This window comes from Cetorhinus maximus, chromosome 29 (genome assembly GCF_964194155.1).
Source record: "Cetorhinus maximus chromosome 29, sCetMax3.hap1.1, whole genome shotgun sequence".
Lineage (NCBI taxonomy): Eukaryota > Metazoa > Chordata > Chondrichthyes > Lamniformes > Cetorhinidae > Cetorhinus > Cetorhinus maximus.
The window spans coordinates 9,736,697-9,759,462 of record NC_135907.1 but is presented as its reverse complement, the minus strand read 5'-3'; the positions used below and the strand labels follow the sequence as shown (position 1 = coordinate 9,759,462).

General features: G+C 43.9%; 1 protein-coding gene across 3 annotated transcripts in view; it reads left to right on the top strand.

Moving 5' to 3' along the window:
* Positions 1-22,766, top strand: part of micall1a (MICAL-like 1a) — an 80,736-nt gene that overhangs the window by 50,716 nt on the left and 7,254 nt on the right. For 2 of the 3 annotated variants that reach the window (XM_078532136.1, XM_078532138.1), the window contains 7 exons: positions 1,453-1,775; positions 5,291-6,075; positions 10,413-10,547; positions 13,011-13,137; positions 17,746-17,842; positions 18,785-18,858; positions 18,947-19,061. In XM_078532136.1, coding sequence (XP_078388262.1) covers positions 1,453-1,775; positions 5,291-6,075; positions 10,413-10,547; positions 13,011-13,137; positions 17,746-17,842; positions 18,785-18,858; positions 18,947-19,061 — 1,656 coding nt within the window. The remainder of the gene's footprint in view (positions 1-1,452; positions 1,776-5,290; positions 6,076-10,412; positions 10,548-13,010; positions 13,138-17,745; positions 17,843-18,784; positions 18,859-18,946; positions 19,062-22,766) is intronic. The other variant, XM_078532137.1, reaches the window with a different exon arrangement.

Sequence of the window (22,766 nt, the reverse complement as noted above, 5' to 3'; positions counted from 1 at the left end):
TGAGCAAGCATGAAGTTCTTTTGAAATTCATGCTATTGTATTTTCGGTTTCTAGACGTTTTTCTATTACATCTTTGAGTAAAGATCCCACTATCTTTCCTCACACAAGTGTTCTACTATAACTGATCCATAGTTCCATCTCCCTTTTAAAATATAGGAACCACATTAGCTGTCCGCCATTCCACTGGAATTATTCCCTTTAATGAATTTTCATAGATATCTAATAATGATTTTGCTGTCTATTCTCTAGCTTTTAATATGTACAGGTAGAATCCACCCAGATCAGGGGTTTTATTCTTCAAGTCTTTGGAGTATTCCACATCATGAACCTATAGATTTTTTTGAGTGTTGTGCTTTGTGCTTTTAGGGTTTAAAAAAAGTTGTGAGGAGGAAAAATGGACTTCCTTTCACCTGTTTGATTTAGCACAGTCAGTGGTTGCATGCCAACCAACCAATGAGGGAAGAGGAAGCCACCACCCAAACAACTTGCTTCTTGCTGCCTTTTCCTGGCAGTTCTACTGATATATCCAGAACTGGAGGGCATTCCTTCCATTTCACTTCCCCAACTGAAAGAAACTTGGAATTCAGAATGGCCTTGAAGCTATGGGTATTGTTTGGAGGTTGCCTGAGATTAAGCTGTTTAGCAAAGGAGATTATGTAGACTACATCGCTCCAGCACTCCCCCTTTCTTTGCTTGATGGCCAATGCAGTCCCAGCGGAATGTTTGTTGGTGATCACACACTTGTTGCTTTGAGCAGTTAGCTTTGGATAAAAATCCCATACCTTGCAAGTTACCAGCAGTCATCTTAGTCTCTTGTTGAATGAGGTTTATCATTTCAAAGCCTGCTATGCCAATACAAGCACAGACAAGGCTTAAATGACTTGTAAATGGCAGAGAATGTAACCACTACCTCAAAAGCATAATGAAATCTAAAATCAATCGACTATTGTGTTCCATAAAATATCATTCCCTTAATCCAAAACTTGTATTTACACATCTTGATAGGAAATGGATGCAACTTTAAGGTGCAGATTTGCTCTATAGTTTCACACTAAATAATGCCGCTACTTACAAACTGAAGCATTTGTAACTTTACGCAGTGGCCATACTAGTTTTGAAAGTTGTTTGGGTATTTTTGCCTTGAGTCCTGAGCTCTGACCCTGTTATCTCCACCACCCTGCAATTATAAAAATTAAGTCTAACAAAGCAACATACAAACATACAGATTAGGAGCAGGAGTAGGCCCCTCGAGCCTGCCCTGCCATGGCTGATCTGATTGTAGCCTCAACTCCACTTTCCTGACTACCCCTGTATACCCTTTGACTTCCTTGTTAGTCAAGAATCTATCTAACCCTGACAGTAATAGTATGCCTCTGGAATGAAAGTGAGATCGGTTTGAAAGGAGGCAGTGTCGTTGCCATATTACCTGATCATTTTATTTGTTTCAAACAGGAAAGGAGGAGACATCAAATCTAAGGAACATCCTTGGATTACTTTGGTAAATTCTGAATCAAAGAGAAGGCCGGCGCCACCCCGGCCTGGAGCACCAGCCAAACCCAGCAGCGCTCAACAGGAGACAGCAGAGTCCCAACCCCTAAACCCGTTTGACGTGGATGATGGACAGGAAACAAACGATATGTCTGAGAAAGTGCAGAGTGCAGCGTCGACAGAGACTACTCCCAGATCAAACCACCCCTGGTATGGAATTCAGCTGACCAACAGTCCAAGGAGCAAGAAGCGGCCTGCACCCCGAGTACCGAATGCATCGCCCTCAGGTGAGCCCGACATTGAGTTTCTGCTCTTTCGTCCTCTGGGGTTTCAAGTTGGATGTTTGTAGAATGTTTAAAGGGGGGGATTGTGTTCTATCGAGATAGTTAACCTTTAGTAGCAATCTTTCCCTGATTATTTAATGTCACGTCACATACAGAGATGTCTAGAGCAACACTGGTACTCAATGATTGATGAGTGTTTGTCCAATGTGAGTTTGAAGAGCATCCCAAACAGAAGTCATCTATTGTTAATAACATGACCTCTCTTTTCCCGTTAGGTATTTATCTTTGTATACTCTGTATTTCCTTACTATTGGGAGAGGGAGCTGGTGCTGCGGTTTGTAGAAGAAGTTCAAGCATATCCATCTCTGTCCAGGCACAGTCTTTCCACAACTGAGTAGCAAGATGCTGTTTGAAATGACTTCCCATTCCAGGTCAGACCAGGAGAGGCCCAGGTTAGCACGTCCTGGGGGCCTTTAAGACATTTTGGGCACTGGTAATGTCACCTGCATCATGTGGCATACAAGGCCCCGGCTCAGGCTGCTGCTTCCTCCTTTCTCTGGGTCTGATTACAGCTTCTTGTCACGTCTCACTGGGGATAGTGCGCTGTAATATCAAGCCCCGCTGTTCCCCGAGCCGCAACAAATGCAAAAAAAGTTTGATCAAACCACCAGATTGCCTCAATTCTACATAACTGTTTCATTTAGGTTAACAGAATACGAGCACCAGGTTTGTAAACTTAAGTAAATAACTGTTTATTGAACAAACTGTCGTTAACCAGTGGCAAAAAGAAAAAAATATGAACTGTTCATTTCTAACCCTATAACCTAAACTCTACCCCTTCCTAAATCCCTATATACATACAAGACACACAAAAACATGGATTTTAAGGGTGGAATAAAACAGTTCAATAGCACCAATTCTGGAGAACAGGATTCGATGAGTTGATTTTGATCGATGTCTTCCAAATTCCTTTCACTTCTTGTTGATGACACAAGGTGGTCTTCCAGCACTTTCAGTATTTAGTTCACTGGTTGAGCACTTGCCTTTCAATGTCTCTGACGGTGATTTTCCCCTTTCCCTCTTGACAGGGGTTTTCAGAGAGAAAGCAGGTTCTAGAGATATGAGAAGAAAAAGCCAGCTAGCTAATATTGTGGAATTACTAGAATCTTCCACACACAGGAGGAAGAGGTTTTAGGTCTTGTTCTTTTCAGGCTAGGAGCTATTCTACTGCACTGCTTCTCACACAAAACCTGGTCACCTGATCAAGAGCCAATTAAAACATTGTTGCCAGGCAGCTCCCTTGGTCCGGAACTCCTTTCCGGCACCATCCTGTCTTTCATGACACTTTCTGTTCCAGGACTGCAACATTGTATATATCTCTCATCCTGTTCCAGTGGACATGTCTTTCAACCTGCAGCCATTGTAATTTTAATCCCCAGTCCAATAGAAAATAAAAATATATTTTTTACAACAGTCCAGCAGAAATAAAAAGGTATATTCCTTACATTCTTCCTACCTACATAAATATCCACAAAAAGCAACCCGATGTGTCCTCCCCATCAACTGGAGCCTCCAATCTGTCTCAGTCTTCATGTCTGATGAGCTGATGTTAAGGTTTATGTGTGTCTTTATGGTTTAATACGCCTTTATGCCTTAATATATATGTAATATATATATGTATGTATGTACAGGTCAAGAACTGTTTATAAGTTAATCCAAAAACCGCACTTATTTTGAACCTCATCGACCTTTAGCATGGGAAATCTAGTTGTTTGTCTGCACTGTTTACCATACAATTTTTGCGGTGAACATGTCAAAAAGAAACTTTTTCAGGTATCCTGTATTTAGTATTCAGTGATACATCTTACTTTTTTGGCCATTTCATTTACTTTAGACTATAGCTACCCTAGGGTTAGGCTACTTTAATGTAAGTTTATATGTGGTATCTGAAACCAAAATTATCTGAAATGCAATCAGCCCCGAGTATTTTGGATAAAGAATACTCAACGGTCCACATGTTTATATACCGCTGATCTGGTCTCACCACTGACCAGCACAATGTTAGTGAAGCTTGTTTCTGTCCGCCATTATCCCACTCTTACTGTAACATATTCTGTCGACTGGGTCAAAATCCTGGAACTCCACCCCCACCCCCCCCCCCAACAGCACTGTGGGTGTACCTACACCACATGGACTGCAGCGGTTCAAGAAGGCAGCTCACCACCACCTTCACAAGGGCAATTAGGGATGGTAAATGTTGGCCTAGCCGGCGACGTCCATGTCTCATGAACGAGTAAAAAAAAACTTTATTATAATCTGTTTGCTGCAGCTTGTCTACAAAATTGTCCAAATCTGTCTAAAGATAGATCTTTGTTATCAGCAAACGTAATAACCCTGAAGGGGCGGTAACTCAGAACAACGTGGAACATTGTTTTACACACGCCATGATCTGGAATGCACTGGCCTGGAAGGGTGGTAGAGGCCATTTCAATAGTAACTTTTACAATACTCAAAGGGAAAAAGTTTGCAGGGCCATGGCAAAAAAGCAGGAGAGTGGGATTAATTGCATAGCTGTACCCAAGAGCCTGCCAAGTAGCCTCTTCCTGTGCTGTATCATTCTCTGATTCTTGCTCTATTTCACATCATTCAGAAATATTAAAAGTAATAAGGGGCCCAGGACAGGCTACTGTGGTGGTCTTTCCCCAGCAGGATTATTTCCAATTTTCCTGTTTCTCTGTTTTGTGTTGCAGAGTCAGTTCTGAGTCCATCAGACAATTTGTCATTACTCCTGGAACCTTTACCTTCCCTGCCACCCTCACAAAGAACTTTGTTGAAAGCATTTAGTAAATCTAAATAAATTCCATCGGGTCACTTGCCCTCCACCACTAGCTTGGCTGCTCGTGTACGGCCAATGTTATTTCTGAAGTGACATTGCTCTCAGCAAAACTGCATTCAGGTCTGCCTTCACGACTCTGTCAGGTATAATGGTGCTGGTTAAGTTGAGGAGTGTCCCCATACTGTTCAATAACTGATAATATGAATCATAATCCTAAGGTGAAATAAGGTGTCAATGCGATGCTACTCAGAGAACTAGATTTTGGATCAGATCTATTCCAATTAACTCCTCGACCTGTATATATTAGAGTCAAATGTACTGTGATTTAAAATAATGGAACTAACAATGACTGAATTTTATATTTTTTTGGCATCATGAAGCTGTTTCTTCTGGTGTCCCCTACAGGATGTAGCTAGGGTTAATTTTATTCCTTGATTTTGTAAGGAATACAAAGTATTATGGATACAAGCCCTCCCGCAGAGACCTTCCGTATCTTGTTAACTGCACACATGAACAATTGAATGTCATTTGCTCTATTCTTTCTAGTTGAACTGCTTTTAAAAGCTTTATCAGTGGTTTGTGTTTATTACAGTGACTTTAATAAAATGAGCATACATTTCCAATTTTAATTTCATTCCTGAGCTTAGAGGACTTAGACTTCAGAGTTATTCATCTTTTTCAGCCTCTCGCTCGCTCCAGTTTCAGACCTACAATTATTCTGCCTCCGAAACAAGCCCAAGCCCATCCCCATCCCTCAGCATGGAGAGTATTTCAGGGAATTCTGCAAAGTCCACTCCCGAACTGCACAGAAGGTTTGAAGCCGAGGCAGCAGACAACAGTCCAGCAGCGGCTTGTGGGAGTCCGGCAGTGGCCAGCGAGAGTATTGCACCAGCCCACGAGAGTCCAGCATTAGCCAGCGGGAGTCCAGCAGTGGCCAGCGAGAGTATTGCACCAGCCCACGAGAGTCCAGCATTAGCCAGTGGGAGTCCAGCAGTGGCCAGCGAGAGTATTGCACCAGCCCACGAGAGTCCAGCATTAGCCAGCGGAAGTCCAGCAGTGGCCAGCGAGAGTATTGCACCAGCCCACGAGAGTCCAGCATTAGCCAGCGGGAGTCCAGCAGCGGCCAGTGAGAGTATTGCACCAGCCCACGAGAGTCCAGCATTAGCCAGCGGGAGTCCAGCAGCGGCCAGCGAGAGTATTGCACCAGCCCACGAGAGTCCAGCATTAGCCAGCGGAAGTCCAGCAGCGGCCAGTGAGAGTATTGCACCAGCCCACGAGAGTCCAGCATTAGCCAGCGGGAGTCTTGCAGCCAGTGAGAATACCCATTTGATTACCGAGAGTCCTACACCACCCAGTCATCACAGACTTCCACCTAAACCTCCCGCCAGCCGTAGTCCTAGGTTACCTGCTCATCCGTCACCTGAAACAAACAGTCCAAAACACTCCAGCACTGACCTTCAGCCAAAGGTAGGTTATAATGGTGTTGGATAAGCATATAGTACTGTGCATTTCCTTCTGTCAGGACAGAAGTCACCAGGAATGTCAGGGTGTGTTCTATGTAGATTTCCTCTTGGAGCAGCAAAGAGTGGTTTCCTATGTGCGAGGCAGCTATCAGACAAAGGTTATTTATTTACAGTTTAATGCACTGGTTGGTGGGTGTCCTGCCCATCATTCCAAGAATTCCCCTTAACCCCTTGTGTCTGCCTGCAATTTATCCAGCTCAGTTTTAGCTCGCAGCCTATTGTGAAGCATGTCCTGGTCAAGCAGCTTGGGAGGAAAGACATTTCAGTCACAGCAGCGCTCCAAGTATTTAGACCTATTCTCAGTATCTTACCACCAGTTCCTGTGCTACCTATGTTTGCACCTTGTATTGCAGGTTGGACAAATGAAGAAGTAATTAGAATTAAAAGCAAAATACTGTAGATACTGGAAATCTGAAATGAAAACAAAGTGCTGGAAATACTTGACTGGTACCTGGGTCGGGGGGACTATCCAGTGAGGACAAGTTGGACTGGCTGGACCTGTGTCCATTGAAATTTAGAAGCGTGAGAGGAGATCTGATTGAAACATATAAGATCCTGAGGGGATTTTGACAGGGGTAGATGCTGAAAGGATGATCCCTTTTGTGGGAGAGACTAGAACAAGGGGAGACGGTGGCGTAGTCACTAGACTGGTAATCCAGAGACCCAGCTAATGTTCTGAAGACATGGATTCAAATCCTACCCTGGCAGATGGTGGATTTTGAATTCAGTTAATAAATCTGCAATTGAAAGCTAGTCTCAGTAATGGTGACCATCAATTGTTGTAAAAACCCATCTGGTTCACTAATGTCCTTTAGGGAAGGAAATCTGCTGTCCTTATCTGGTTTGGCCTACATGTGACTCCAGACCCACAGCAATGTGGTTGATTCTTAACTACCCTCTGAAATGGCCCAGCAAGACACAGTTCAAGGGCAATTAGGGATGGGTAACCAATGTTGGCTTTGCCAACAACTCCCACATCCCATGAAAGATTTTTTTAAAAATCACTCCAGTAAACCTATGCTGCACTGTGGTGTCCAGAAATGCTCCTGATGTGATCTAACTAGGGCTTTGTATAACTGAAGCATGACTGCTATCCTCTTGTATTCTTGCCCTGTTGATTTAAAGGTCAACATTCCTTTATCCTTTTGGATTAGTTTCTGCTCCTGTTCATGACATTTTAATGATGTATGTACATGGACATTTCTTCCATTTCTAGCTCTTCGCCATTTAAAAAGTACTCTTCTTTCCATGTTGGGTCCATTGCAGATGGTCTCACATTTGTCTGCATTGAAATCCATTTGCCATAATTTTACCCATTCAAATAATCTGTCAATATCTCTTTGTAATTTTATGCTTCCATCTATACTGCTTACAGTGCCGTCCATCTTTGTGCCATTGGTAAACTTGGATCAGTGGCTTTCTATCCCATCATCCAAGTTGTTAGTAAATATGGTGACTAGTTGAGGCCCCAACTCAGATCCTTGTGGGACATGACTAGTCACATGCGGCCAATTCCGAGTACTTGCCCATTATCCCTACTGTCTGTTTCCTGCCATTCAGCCAATTTCCTAACCAGGCCAATAATTTGCCTCTAATTCCATGAGCATCCATGAACTTTAGCTATGAGTTACTTTATCAAATGCCTTCTGGAAGTCCATAAAAATAACATCCATAGCTATTTCCTATCCACTATTTTGGCCTCATCTTCAAAAAAATTCAGTCAGCTTGCTCAGGCATGACCTACCCTTTACAAATCCATATTGCCACTTTCTGATCAACTGAAAATTTCTGAGGAGTTCAGGCACTCTGGCCTTAGTTATACACTCTAGTAATTTCCTGATAACAGATGTTGAGCTAACTTCCTGGTTAATTTCCTGGTTTCTTCCTGTCACCTTTCTTAAATGGTGGAGTGCTATGCCAATTTTCCAATCTAAAGGAACATAGACTATTTACCACACAGAAGGAGGCCATTCAGCCCATTACATCTGTTCCAGCTGAAAAAGAGCTATCCTGTCTATTCCCACTTTCCGGCTTACACCATAGCCCTGTAGCTTACAGCACCCCAAGTGCAAACTAAGTTTTTTTTTAATGCAGTGAGGGTTTCTGCCTCTAACACTTTTTCAGGCGGTGAGTTCCCTTAGAATTCTTTCCACTAATTTGACCACCACCGATTACAATTATTCAGGCTATCCCTTTTTAAATAAGGATACAGGATCCGCAGTCCTCCAGCCTGTAGCCAGAGAGGATTGGAAAATAATGGTCAGAATCTCTTCCCTTGCTTCTCTTAGCAGCCTGGGTTACATTTCATTCAGGCTGGCAATTTATCCACTTTCAAAGATACTGAACCTCTTAATATTTCTCCTCTCACTATGTTTATATGATGTAATAGTTCACGCTCCTTGACTACAGTGTCTGCATCGTCCCCTCTTTTGTGAAGACAGGCGTAAAGTATTCATAAAGGCCCATCCCACGTCGTCCATCTCCCATATAAGTTACCTTTCTGGTCTTTAATTGATCCTGCTCTTCCCTCCACCATCCTCTTACTCTTTACATGCTTTAGAAGTATCTTTGGGTCTTCCTTGATTTTACTTGTCAATATTTTTTCATGTTCTCTCTTTGCTTTCCTAATTTTCTTTTTAACTTCACCCCTGCACTTTCTAAAGTCCTCCAGGCTCAGCAGCATTGAGCTCTCCTTACCTGACATAAGCTTCCCTTTTTTTGCCTTATCCTACCCTGTTTGCTTATTAACATACAGTGGGGCCTAGTTTTGGGACTTCCATCCTTTTTCTTTGCGGAAGCATATTTATTCTGAACCTTTATTATCTCCTCGAATACCACCCCCTGCTCTGACACTGATTTACCTTCAAGTAACTGTTTCCAGTCCAATGTTACTAAAACACATCTCAGCTTAACAAAACTTTCCTTTCCCCAATTTAAAATCATACTCTGGGCTTCTCTTTATCCTTTTCCCTTGCTACACTAAATGTGATTGTGATTGTTACCACTAAAATGCTCTCCCATTGCTACCCCTTCTACCTGCCCAGCTTCATTCCTTAAAACTAAATTCAGAACTGCCCTTTCTCCTGTTGGGCTTGCTACATACTGGCTAAAAGAATTCTCCTGAATATATTTTAAGAATTCTGTGCCCTTGATACATTTTACACTGAATTTATCCCAGTTAATATTGGGGTAGTTAAAATCCCCCACTGTTCCTGCCCTGTTGTTTCTGCACTTTGCAGCAATTTGCCCGTATAATTGCTTTTCTATCTCCCTCCAACTGTTATGGGGTCTGTAGTAGTATATTCCCAAAAGTTTGATTGTTCCCTGTTTTATTTCTCAGTTCAAAGAAAATTGTTTCTTTGATCAATATTGTGAACCCCTTTTTTTATCCCACTCTCTATCGCATCTGAAAATAACCAGGAACATTGAGCTGCCGTACCTGCCTTTTTGTAATCCACATTACAGTAATAGCTATGACATCAGGCTTGATGTCCAAATGCCTGTCTGTGCCCTCAGCTCACCTGTCTTACTCACTAGATTTCTTGCATAGAAGTACATGCCACTAATCAAGGAACTTTGCTGTCTATTTCCTAACCTCTGTTTTCTCTGACTCCCCTACTTGCATACAAACATTCTGCCTGACATTTCCAACTTAGATTCTCTGCATTCTGAATCTACACTTAGGTTCCCACCTCGCTGCTAAGCTATTTTAAACCCTTCTCAACAGCACTGGCAAAATGCCCTGCAAGGTTATTGGTCCCAGCCCTTTTGATGTGGAACCTGCCTGGCTTGTTCAGATCCCACCTCCGCCAGAACCAATCCCGGTACCCCAGGAATCTAACAACTTCATTTCCATCACCATATTTCCAGCCATGCATCCATCTGCACTGTCCTCCTTTCTGTGTTCAGTAGCACGTGGTGTCGGGATTGATCCAGAGCTTACTACCTCTAAGCTCCCTGAAATCTGCCTGCAAGACCTCACCCTCTTTCTGCTTATGTCGTTGGTACCGATATGGACCGCAACCACTGGCTGTTCATCCTTCCCCACTCAGTGTGCTCTGCAACTGCTTAGTGACACCCTTGACCTTAGCACCAGGGAGGCAACATACCATCCTGGAGTCTCGTCTGCAGCTGCAGAAATGCCCTAAGTATCGAATCCCTATCACTATGGCTCTCTGACCGTCCCAAATTCTGAACGGTTCCAAAATTAACAGAGCTTTAGCAGGTTATAATTGGGGATCTGCCTTTGTGCAGGAAGTGAAACTGTTTTGTTTTTTGCAGTCTTCATGCAAAGAAAATCCATTCGATAGAAAATCCAGTCCGGCTGGACTAATTGCTCCACCCCGACCACGGAAAGGACCAAAACCAGCTCGTCCACCAGCGCCTGGTCATGGATTCCCATTAATTAAACGCAAGGTAAGTGTAAGGCGTTTAACCTCCTTTTAGTTTCACTGAATCTACATTTCTAATACCAAGAACACGAATGCATAATGCTGATCAGGAACAGTTGCGCATGTGCACTTGGCGCCCACTCCGTCTGCCAGCACATGCAAAGTTTCTCCTGACATCAGTATTGTGTGCATATCAGCTGGTGACAATACTGGTTTGCAGTTGCATAATCCTGTCTGCTGTTTGCCTGAGCCCTCACCTCCCACTCTCAGCCACCCCCTCCCTGCCTCCCGCTCCCCATCTCCCGCTCCCCACCTCATAATCTGCACTCGCCTCCACCTGCCTCCCGCTCCCCACTTCATAAACTTCACTCACCTCCTCCCTGCCACCCGCTCCCCATCTCATAAACTTCACTCACCTCCTCCCTGCCTCCCACTCCCCATCTACGGCACCTCGCATCCTGCTCCCCACCTCATAAACTCCACTCGCTGCCACCTGCCTCCCGATCCCTGCCTCACACCCTCCGCTCACTGCTTGCCGCTTCCTGCTCACCACCTCCCGCTTGCAGCTTCTCATTCACTGTCCCTCTCCCCAGCCCCCACTTGCCCCACCTCTCCCGAGACCCGCAGGCCCCACCTCTCCCCAGCCCCTGCTTGCCCCACCTCTCCCCAGCCCCCGCTTGCCCCACCTCTCCCCAGCCCCCGCTTGCCCCACCTCTCCCCAGCCCCCGCTTGCCCCACCTCTCCCCAGCCCCCGCTTGCCCCACCTCTCCCCAGCCCCCGCTTGCCCCACCTCTCCCCAGCCCCCGCTTGCCCCACCTCTCCCGAGCCCCCGCTTGCCCCACCTCTCCCCAGCCCCCGCTTGTCCCACCTCTCCCCAGCCCCCGCTTGCCCCACCTCTCCCCAGCCCCCGCTTGCCCCACCTCTCCCCAGCCCCCACTTTCCACCCGTTTCCCAAGCCCCCGCTCGTCTCCTGAACTTACAGTGCCAGTTAGACGCAGAAGAAATTGCCCTGTATGTTGTCCCACCACACACTGCCCAGGAAAAGTACAACATGGATTATATACAGAGTAAAGCAATACACTGTCCATTTAAATTGTCAAAATACAGTCTCTCATCAGACCAGAAAAGCACTGCTAATCATTTGAAACACACTCTGCTTAAATGTTACCAGCTTAATTTAAAGGAAAGCAGGTTTATTTTGAGAGAGGAGGATATAGCATTGTTTTCAGTTTCCAGTTCACAATGTAATTCTTTTCTGGCTGAGTTTGGTCTGGGCCATTTTTGACGCAGACAGCTGCCTGGGATATTGCTGGCAGTGACGTCACAGGCACTGGAACTGCCTGTGTGTGGGGAGTGCACCCTCTGCAGTTGTGACGTCACCAAACTCAGCCTACCAAAAGCTACTGACGTTTCTTGAGTTCTCGCTTGCGAAGTTCTATTCGTGTTAGTCCTGTGTCTTGTACTCTTGTACTGACATTGATAAGTGGCATAGATACACCTGAAATTGCATTTGTTTTCCCCCCATTGTTCCTCATCGGCCACTCGCCCCCCAAGCCTCATCAATGAGGTTGTGAGAAGCCAGCTGGAGTGGCGCTTCATGGCCTCTGTCCATTAGGTGTCAGCTGTGGCTCAGTTGTTGCAGCCATTCCTCTGAACCAGAAGCTTGTTGGTTCTGGAACACAAAATTCAAAACTGGCACTCCAGTGCAGTACTGAGGGAGCCTCCGCTGCACTGTAGGATGAGACTTCACAAGTGGACACCAAATGTCCCATCTAATAAAAGAAAAATACTGCAGATGCTGGAAATATGAAATAAAAACAGAAAGAACTGAAGTAGAGTCATATTCGACTCCCAACATTAACTCTGTTTCTCTCTCCGCAGAAGCTGCCGGACCTGCTGAGTATTTCCAGTACTTTGTTTTTGTACCAAATATCCCAATTACTATTGTGAGGAAGAGCCAGAGAGTTTTCCCTGGTTATAACACTCACTGATTGTGAGAGAGCTGTTACCACACTCGCTTTGCCCTGAGTGTGAGCTGTTGTCACATTCAGTTGTGCTGTTTGTGTATGTGTGAGCTGTTTTCACACTCGCTGATTGTACCTTGTGTGTGAGCTCACTGTGCTGTGCATGTGTGTGAGAGAGAAAGACCTGTTATCACACTCAGACTGGCTTTTCACTTTATCAACTAGTAGGAAGTGTTATTTGAGCAGGACCATTTGATGGTGTTAAATTTGCCTGCGCCTCAGAATGGAGCAGCTTTGCATAACGCTGTGCCTGGCAGCCATTTGAAAATATGGCCAAACTCTCCAACTGATCCAAGGCAAATGGGATTGAGTAGCATGGACCTGTGCTCTTAAATCTGTACCTCGAATATGGACTTTGAGGGTGATTCTCACTTCTCTTTTTCTACCCTGATATATTCTATTAATTTTGAAAACTGTCTGTAATCTATCAAAGTCATCGAACTCTGACCCTTGGGATTTTTTAGGTGCACGCAGATCAGTACATTCCAGAGGAGAGTATCCAAGGAGAGTTGGAACACCTGGAGCAGAGCCTGGATGAACTGGAACATCGTGGGGTTGCACTGGAGGAGAAGTTGCGCAGCTGTGAAAATGGTGAGTTCAGCAGACACTCCTTAAAACTAGAAACATAATCATTAGCTGATGGGACTAGGACTGAGGGACACAGATTTAAGGGTTTGGGCCAGACATGCAGGGGAGGTGTGAGGAAGAACTTTTCTTTACGTAATGAGTGGTAATGACCTGAAACATACGGCCTACGAGGGTGGTGGAAGTAGAGACGATGAATGATTTCAAAAGGAAATTGGATGGGCACTTGAGGGAAATAAACTTGCAGGGTGACAAGGATAGTGCAGGGGAATGGGACTGACTGGATTACTGTACGGAGAGAATAGATGCGATAGACCTAATGGCCGCTTCCCATGCCCTGACGTCGTGACTCTAGGAAGCCATTCAGCCCCTGAAGCTTGTCCCGCCATTCAATTAGATCATGGCTGATTTACATCTTAACTTTGGTTCCATGACCCTTAATACTCTTGTCAAACAAAAAATCTGTTTCAGTTTTGAAATTTTCAGTCGGCCCCCAGCCTCAACAGGTTTTTAAGGGAGAGAGTTCCAGATTCCTATTACCCTTTGTGTGAAGAAATGCTTCCTGACATCACCCCTCAATAGCTTAGCTCTAATTTTAAGGTTATGACCCCTTGTTCTGGACTACCCCTCTAGAGGAAATAGTTTCTCGCTGTCTATCCTATGATTATCTTAAACACCTCAATTAGGTGACCCCTTAATCTTCTATATTCAAGGGGCTAAAAGCCTAATCTATGCAATCTGTCCCCGTAACATAACCCCGATATCATTCTGGCAAATCTGCATTGCATCCTGTCTGATATATCCTTCCTGAGGTGTGTTGCTCAGAACTGTGAATGCATGACTCCAGTTGGGATCTAACCAGAGCTTTGCACAACAGACCTGTAACTTCCACCCCTTTGTATTCCTGCCCCTTGAGATATACACCAGTATACCAGTAGCCTTTTTAAATATTTTTTGTACCTGTAGCTTTAAGTGACTTCTGTACTTGGACCCCTAAATATCCCTGCTCCTTCTCAGTTTCTAGCTTCTCACTATTTAGAAAATACTCAGATCCATCTATCTTAGGTCTCGTGAATAACCTCACACTTTTACCCATTTCAATGTCTGTTCACATCAGTAATAGTTACTGTATCACTTAACTTGGTGTTATCAGCAAACTTGGATATATGGATCTCTATTCCTCAATCCAAGACGTTTATAAATATAGTAAAAATCTGCAGCTCCAGTATAGATCTCTGGGTAACACCTACCCATTATCCCTACTCTCTGTCTCTTACCTCCTAACCAGTTCCCTACCCATGGCAATAGATTACTGCAGGTTCCATGCACTGTCACTTTTATTAACTGTCTTTTGTGTGGAACCTTTTTGAATACCTTCTGATGCCCTTATAAATAACATTCATATCTGCTATGTTTATAAACAGGTTAGGAGGGGTGCCCTCTTTGTCCTACTCCTGGGTTGGTTATAACAGAGTTTGAATTTAAAAGGTGATATTGCCTATTCAATATATATACTTAACTGTGTACAGCTTGGTGTAAGAAATAAGCCAGCCAGGTTCCTTAAGTTAACAAGTAAAGAGTTAATTTTGTTGCTAAAACTCACTCAGGTAAAGATGCAGAAATTATTAACAAAAGGTTTAAAATGTACAGATATGTCCAACTACCCATTAATGCAAAAACAACACACACACAATGCACCCCGCTCCCCCACGCCCCCACCAGGCATGCAAAAAAAGAAATAAAACTCTGCAGAGTATCAGATCTTAAAACTTGGCCAAGTAAAAAGTGATGTCAGAAAAATAATTATTCACGGATTGTCTGAATGCTTGTTTACACTGAAGGGTCACTTTCCAAAGTCACTGCTGGTACTTGGGTTTCTCACTGGAGCTGTCATTCTGCTGTCATAGCTGGTTGATTCTATTTTCTCTTGGAGACAGTGATTTTTTTTATTCATTGGATGGATGTGGGCATTGCTGGCTAGACCAGCATTTATTGCCCACCCCTAATTGCACTCATTCAGAGGGCATTTAAGAGTCAACCACATTGCTGTGGGTCTGGAGTCACATGTAAGCCAGACCAGGGAAGGACAACAGATTTCCTTCCCTAAAGAATATTAGTCAACAATGGTTTCATGGTCATCATTAGACTTTTAATTCCAGATTTTTATTGAATTCAAATTCCAGAGTCTGCCGTGGCAGGATTCGAACCCAGGTCCCCACAGATTTACCCTGGGTCTCTTAATTACTAATCCAGCTACAATACCACTACACCATCACCTCCCCAGAATCCTCCTTTAAGAACTCATGGCTTGCAGCAATGAGTTCTTCTGGTGGGTTTTCAAATCACTAACAGCTCAGCATTGATGAGAGGTTTTGGAGAAAGAAAGAGGGGGTAAGGCTGTTGCCCTTTGTCCCTGTGGCAGTCCCTCTGTTAGTTCGATCCAGTATATTTTACACCCAAGAGCTAGGTCATGTGACCTCTCTCTGGCTAAGGCTTCTGCCTCTGAGAGCTCTGTAGACTCTTATCCCCATAATGCAGCTTGTATCCTTCGCAAATGCAACATAGTAGCTGCTGTAGGCCAACGTCCTTTGCTTAGCAAAAGTGTTCTTCTCAAAAAGTTCAGTATATACACACGATGACATTATAAAGTAACATTCTATACAACACATCTTCATAACAAGTATAACAACAAAAGCAAAATACTGCCAATGCTGGACATCTGAAATAAAAACAGAAATGCTGCAAATACTCAGCAAGTCTGTCAGCGTCTTTGGAGAGAGAAAGAGAGTTGTTTCAGGTCAAGGACCTTTCTTCAGAACCCTGTCTGCTTGTTGGTTCTAGAACATATTGCTCCAGAAAATTGTCCCGAATACATTCAAAAAATTTGCTGCCTTTGGGTCTCAAGCTGTTCAACAACAACTTGTATTTATGTAACACCTTTAATGTAATAAGATGTCCTTAGTAGCATTATAAAACAAAATATGACACTGAGCCCACAGAAAGAGATATGAGGGCAGTTGACCAAAAGCTTAATTAAAGAAATTGTTTTTAAGGAGTCTTAAAGAAGGAAAGTGAGGTGGAGAGGTGTAGGGAGAGGATTCCAGTACTTAGGGTTTAGACAGCTGAATGGTGGAGCGATTAAAATTGGGGATGCTCAAGAGACCAGAATTAGAGGACCTGAGATATCGCAGAGAGTTGAGGGGTTGGAAGAGTTTGCAGAGATGGGTCGCGGTGAGCTAGTGGAGAGGTTTGACAACAAGGTTGAGCAAATTAAATTAGTGGTGTGGCTTAACCGGGAACTGGTGTAGGTCAACGAGCACAGGGTTGATGGATAAACGGGATTTGGTGCAAGTTAGGACACGGCCAGTAGAGTTTTGAATGGCCTCAAGTTTGCGAAGGGTAAAATGTAGGAGACCAGCCAGGAGTGCATTAGAATAGACAAGTCTAAAAGTGTTGAAGGCATGAATGAGCGTTTCAGCAGCAGATGAGCTGAGGCAGGGGTAGACAGGCGATGTGATAGAGGTGGAAGCAGACGTCTTGGTAATTACACAGTTATGTGATTGGAAGCTTATTCTGGGATCAAGCTTAACAACGAGGTTGCACAAGTCTGGTTCAACCTTTGACCGTTGCCAGGGAGAGGGCTGGAGTTGGTGGCAGGGACCAGTGTAATTGGGGGAGAGCTTTTCCCCGGGGCAGACACACAAGAAATGTAAGGTTTGAAGTGGGGAGGGGGGTGTGGGTAGAAAGCGATACAAGAGATGGCCTTATCTATTCTGCTTCTCCAGTCTACATGAAAATTAATATATTTCAGTATAACTGTGCTGCTTTTGGAACAAGCTTCTCTGATCTCCGTATTTATATATCCCACTACTTTATCCCTGCTATCTGGAGGTCATCAATCCAATTCCCCAAGTCTTTTCAATTCTGAATTCCATGCAGAGTGCTTCTACCACTTGCTCATTCATGCTAATATGCCCTCACTGTAATAGTGTCCTTTCCCAATATTGCTAAACCTCCCTCTTTTCAAATCTTCCTTTCCTTTCTAAAGACCTTGTAAACTGGGAAACCTATCTCCCAGTCATACCCAGCTTGTAGCCAGGAGTTGGTGATGGCCACTGACATACCCTTTAAGCTGAATTTGCTTGGCCAAAGAGGTCAATTATAAAGAGCTTTTTAAAAAGCGGGGAGAGAAATAGAGAGGGAATTTCAGAACTTGGGACCTAGGCAACTGAAGGCACGACCACCAGTTGTGGAGCGATGAAAATTGGGGATCTGCAAGAGGCTGGAATTGGAGCATTGCCAAATTCTTGGATGGCTGGAGGTTACAGAAATACAATCCCATTACAACAGAAGATGGTGTGCTGAGGAGAATTCATATCAAAGGCAGAGAGAGATTTCCTCTGTATGTAACTCACCCCTATTATGTATAATGGTTTAAGGACCTCTGGAGGAGAAAGCCATGGAGAGTTTTGGAAACCAGGATAAAACTGTGCCCTTGACCCTGTTACATTGTGGGGAGGTGGGAAATGGGGGTGGACGGGGGAGTGGCGATGATTCGAGGAGGGGAAACGGGCCTTGGCACATCTCCAGTCAGTATTCATTTTCATCTTGCATCCCCAGATGAAGACGAAGATGATCTCCTGGTCGACTGGTTCAAACTGATCCATGAGAAGCACATGCTAGTCCGCCGGGAGTCAGAGCTTGTTTACACGTGAGTTGTTTTGAGGCCTGGAAGTGGGGCTGTTTCATTCCAATAAGTCTGTATCTTTTTCTTTGACGCCATGTAGCCACCTAAAGCGCAATAACCTTGTGAAGGTTAGGGGTGTCCTGAGGGTAAAGGGCACTGACTTTTTCCTGTCCCTAATTGATTTACTCTTTGTGGCTGATCAGGGATTGCCAAGATGTCCCTGACCTGGGGGAAGGTGTGTGAAGGAGAGAGGAAAGAAATTGCTGTCTTTGGTAAATCCTGTTGTATTACCTGTCAATGTGGCATCAGGCATGCAGCCAATCCTAGGCTAGTTTGTTATAGAAATCCATTATCCTCTGCACACTGTGTAAGCTGTGCGAAGCTGTCAGCACCTTATGCCTGTGATCCTCTACATCGCCGTGGAGTAAACTTGAGTTAATTTAGTTTCTTTATTATCTGAGCAGCAGTGCCATTCCAGCCCCCATGTTCCTTCCCTCACTCTTCTTCCCCTTTACCTCTCTTCCCCCACCCCCTTTCCCTCCTCTTTATCCCCTGCCTCTTACGTCACCTCCTCTGTCAGGAATCGGAGTGGGCTGAGTGCTTGTACAGCCTCAGAATATCAGCCAGCCCCTCTACTCTGATCCAAGCCACTGTAAGTGGTCCTGGCCTCTGATCAGTGACCCGACCAGTAGCAGTCAATCTGCAAGGGTGAGCAGATGGTGAGAGAAAACTGCTGCACCCGGATGAAGCTTGCCATATCCTAGTCCCATTGGCTTAGTGAAGGAATTGTAAATGGATGGTCTGCTATATAACAACTGCTATTTGGAGCTGTATTACTGAGGAAGCTGTATGACACCTGCCCCTCCCCCTCCCCCCCGCCGCTTTCTTTCCCCTGGTTTCCCCACCCTCAACCTCAAGACTGTGTGAAGCCTGTTTTAGTGATGTGAACCTTGTCCTATTTCCCAGTTTCAAGCAGCAGAATCTGGAAGAGCGACAGGCAGATGTGGAGTATGAATTGCGCTGTCTACTCAACAAACCAGGTCAGTGACTGCTACAGAGCACACTCAGGGTTTACCTCCTGCACTCCCAATTCCCTCAGGCTGACCATTGCTTCAATTGTCCCTGCAGAGAAAGATTGGACAGATGAGGATCGAGCACGAGAAACGGAGTTAATGCAAGAGTTGATTACAGTCATCGAGCAAAGAAACGCCATCATCAACAGCCTGGATGAGGACCGACAACGGTAATCTAATCAGTAATTAGAGTGCTGGGATATTGAGGTACTGGCTTCCTGTAGGGGCAACTGGCACAGGATATTGGGGTACTGGCTTACTGTAGGGGCAACTGGCATAGGATATTGGGGTACTGGCTTACTGTAGGGGCAACTGGCATAGGATATTGGGGTACTGTAGGAGGAACGCTTCTCTATTCTTTCAATCTGGGCGGTTTACACATATGTGAGGCCAGGGTGCCACACAGGCGCAGCATATTCGACCAAGGAATGAATTAGCCAGTGTAGATCAACAACAGGTCATGGACAGCGAGTCTAAAAAGGATGAGGGATCTGAGATGAACGCTCGTTTATTTGGTTTTTTAGCGTGCTGTCCACTTGGCCATCACACTTCAAGTTGGCTTGAATGTGTATGCTCAAATTTTCAAGGTTTTCACCTCTGTTGTAGCTTATGGAAGTTGAGTAAGCACCCAAGTTAAGTCTGATATGACATTACAACGTTTAGGACAGTGATAGAGTACTCATTTAGATAAATGATAAAGATCCTAGCGAGGGCTTTAAACTAAATAGAGGGAGGGAGGGTTCTGGAGAGGGGATACGTAGGCTTCCAAAGCAAAAGGATATGGCAGCATTGCAGGGCAGCTATTTAGGTAATGATATCTCAAATGTGACAGGAAGGGACAGAGTGTACAAACATAAAAAAAAGCAAATAGGGTCAAAGGAAGAAAAAAATGGTAAAAAGGCAAAAAATAATGGTCCTTTACTTAAATGCACGTAATGTTCGGAACAAAATAAACGAATTAAAGGCACAATAGAGGTTAATGGGTATGATCTTACAGCTATTACGGAGACATGGTTACAAGGAGATCATAGCTGGGAATTAAATATTCAGGGGTATGTGACTTTTCAAAAGGGCAGGCAGGAAGGAAAGGGCGGTGGGGTAGTTTTGTTAGTACGAGATGGAATAAATATAACAGCAAGAAATGATCTTGGATCGGAAGATGTGGAATCTATATGGGTGAAGAAATAACAAGGGGAAGAAGGCACTGGTGGGAGTAGTCTATAGGCCCCCTAACAGTAGCTATACTGTAGGACAGAGAATAAATCAGGAGATAATGAGGGCATGTAAAAAAGGCAGTACATTAATCATGGGTGACTTTAATCTTCATGTAGACTGGAAAAATCAAATTGGCAGAGGTAGGCACTATGAGCACTGAATTCATAGAGTGTATTCGGGACAGTTTCCTAGAACAATATGCTGTGAATCCAACCTGGGAGCAGGCTATTTTGGATCTGGTAATGTGTAATGAGGCAGGTTTAATAAATGATCTTAGAGTAAAAGATCCCCTAAGAAACAGTGACCATAACATGGTAGAATTTAGCATTCAGTTTGAGAGTGAGAAACTTGGGTCAGAAACAACTGTGCTAAACTTAAATAAGGGTAATTACAAAGGAATGAGGGCAGAGTTGAGGGTGGAGTGGACTGGAAAAGGAGTTTAGCAGAAAAGGTTGATGAACAATAGCAGCCGTTTAAGAAAATAGTTCATGACTCACAACAAAGATATATCCCAGTGAGGAAGAAGGATCCAAGGAAGGGAATAAACCAACCATAGCTAACCAAGGAAGTTAAGGATAGTTTCAAATTGAAAGAAAAAACATACAATGTAGCAAAGATTAGTGGTAAGCCTGAGGATTGGGAAAGTTCTAAAAACCAACATAAGATGACCAGAAAAATAATAAAGGGGGAGAAAATCAACTTTGAGGGTAAACTAGCAAGTAATGTAAAAACGGATAGTAAGAGCTTCTTTAAATATATAAAAAGGAAGAGAGAGGCCAAAGTGAACATAATCTCCTTAGAGAATGAGGCTGGGGAAATAACAGTGGGGAACCAGGAAATGGCATAGGAGTTAAATAAATACTTTGCATCAGTCTTCACGGTAGAAGTCACTAATAGCATTCCAAAAATACTAAATAATCAAGGGGCAAAAGGTGGGGGGAAGAAATAAATACAATAACTATCACTAGAAAAAAAGTACTAGGGAAACTGATGGGCTAAAGGCTGATAAATCCCCTGGACCTGATGGGTTGCATCCTAGGATATTAAAGGAAGTAGCTACAGAGATAGTGGATGCATTGGTAGTAATCTTCCAAGAATCCTTAGATTCTGGAAAAACACCAGAGGATTGGAAAACTGCCAATATAACGCCCTTATTCAAAAAGGGAAGACAAAAACAGGTAACTATAGGCCAGTTAGTTTAACATCTGTTATCGGGAAAATGTTAAAGTCTATTATAAAGGATGTAATAACAGAGCATTTAGAAATACATAATATAATCAAGCAAAGTCAGCATGGTTTCATGAAGGGGAAACCATGCCTGACAAATTTATTAGAATTCTTTGAGAAGGTAACAAGCAGGATGGATAAAGGGGAACCAGTAGATGTAATATATTTGGATTTCCAAAAGGCGATCAATAAGGTACCGCACATAAGGATACTTAATAAAATAAGAGCCCATGGTGTTGGGGGTAGCATATTAGCATGGATAGAGGACTGGCTAAGTAATAAAAGACAGAGAGTTGCAATAAGGGGGTCATTTTCAGGTTGGCAACCTGTAACGAGTGGAGTGCCACAGGGATGTGCTGGGGCCACAGTTATTTATACTATATATTAATGACTTGGATGAGGGAAGTGAATATACTATTGCCAAGTTTGTGGATGACATAAAAGTAGGTGGGAAGTAAGTGATGAGGATGACATAAAGAGTCTACAGAGGGATATAGACAGGTTAAGTGAGTGGGCAAAAACTTGGCAGATGGAATATAATGTGGGAAAATGTGAGGTTATTCACTTTGGCAGGAAGAATAGAGGAGCTGAATATTATTTAAATGGAGAAAGACTGTAGAAAGCTCAGCACAGAGGGATTTGGGGGTCCTCATGCATTAATCCCAAAAAGCTAGCATACAAGTTCAACAGGTAATCGGGAAGGCAAATTAAATGTTGACCTTTATTTCAAAGGGAATGGAGTATAAAAATAGAGAATTCTTGCTAAAACTATACAAGGCACTAGTTAGATCACACCTAGAATACTGTGAACAGTTTTGGTCCCCTTATCTAAGGAAAAGATATACTGGCATTGGAGGCAGTCCAGAGAAGGTTCACTAGGTTGATCCCGGGTATGGAGGGATTTCCTTACGAGGGGAGGTTGAGTAGGTTGGGCCTGTACTCATTGGAGTTTAGAAGAATGAGCGGCGACCTTATTGAAACATATAAGATTTTTAGCGGGTTTGACAGGGTAGATGCTGAGAGGTTGTTTCCCCTTGTGGGAGAGTCTAGGACCAGAGAGCATAAGTTCAGAGTAAGGGATCGCCCATCTAAGACAGAGATGAGGAGGAATTTCTTCTCTCAGAGGCTAGTGAATCTGTGGAATTCTTTACCACGGAGGGCTGTAGAGGCTGGGTCGTTAAGTATATTCAAGGCCGAGATAGATTTTTAATCAGTAAGGGAATCAAGGGTTATGGGGGAAAAGGCAGGAAAGTGGAGTTGAGGATTATAAAATCTTATTGAGTGGCGGAGCAGACTTGATGGGCTGAATGGCCTACTTCTGCTCCTACGTCTTATATCCTTATGGGCACAAGATATTGGAGTACCAGGTTCCTATAGGGGTAACTGGCACAGCATATTGGGGTACAAGTTTTCCATCCCTGAGCAATGGCCGC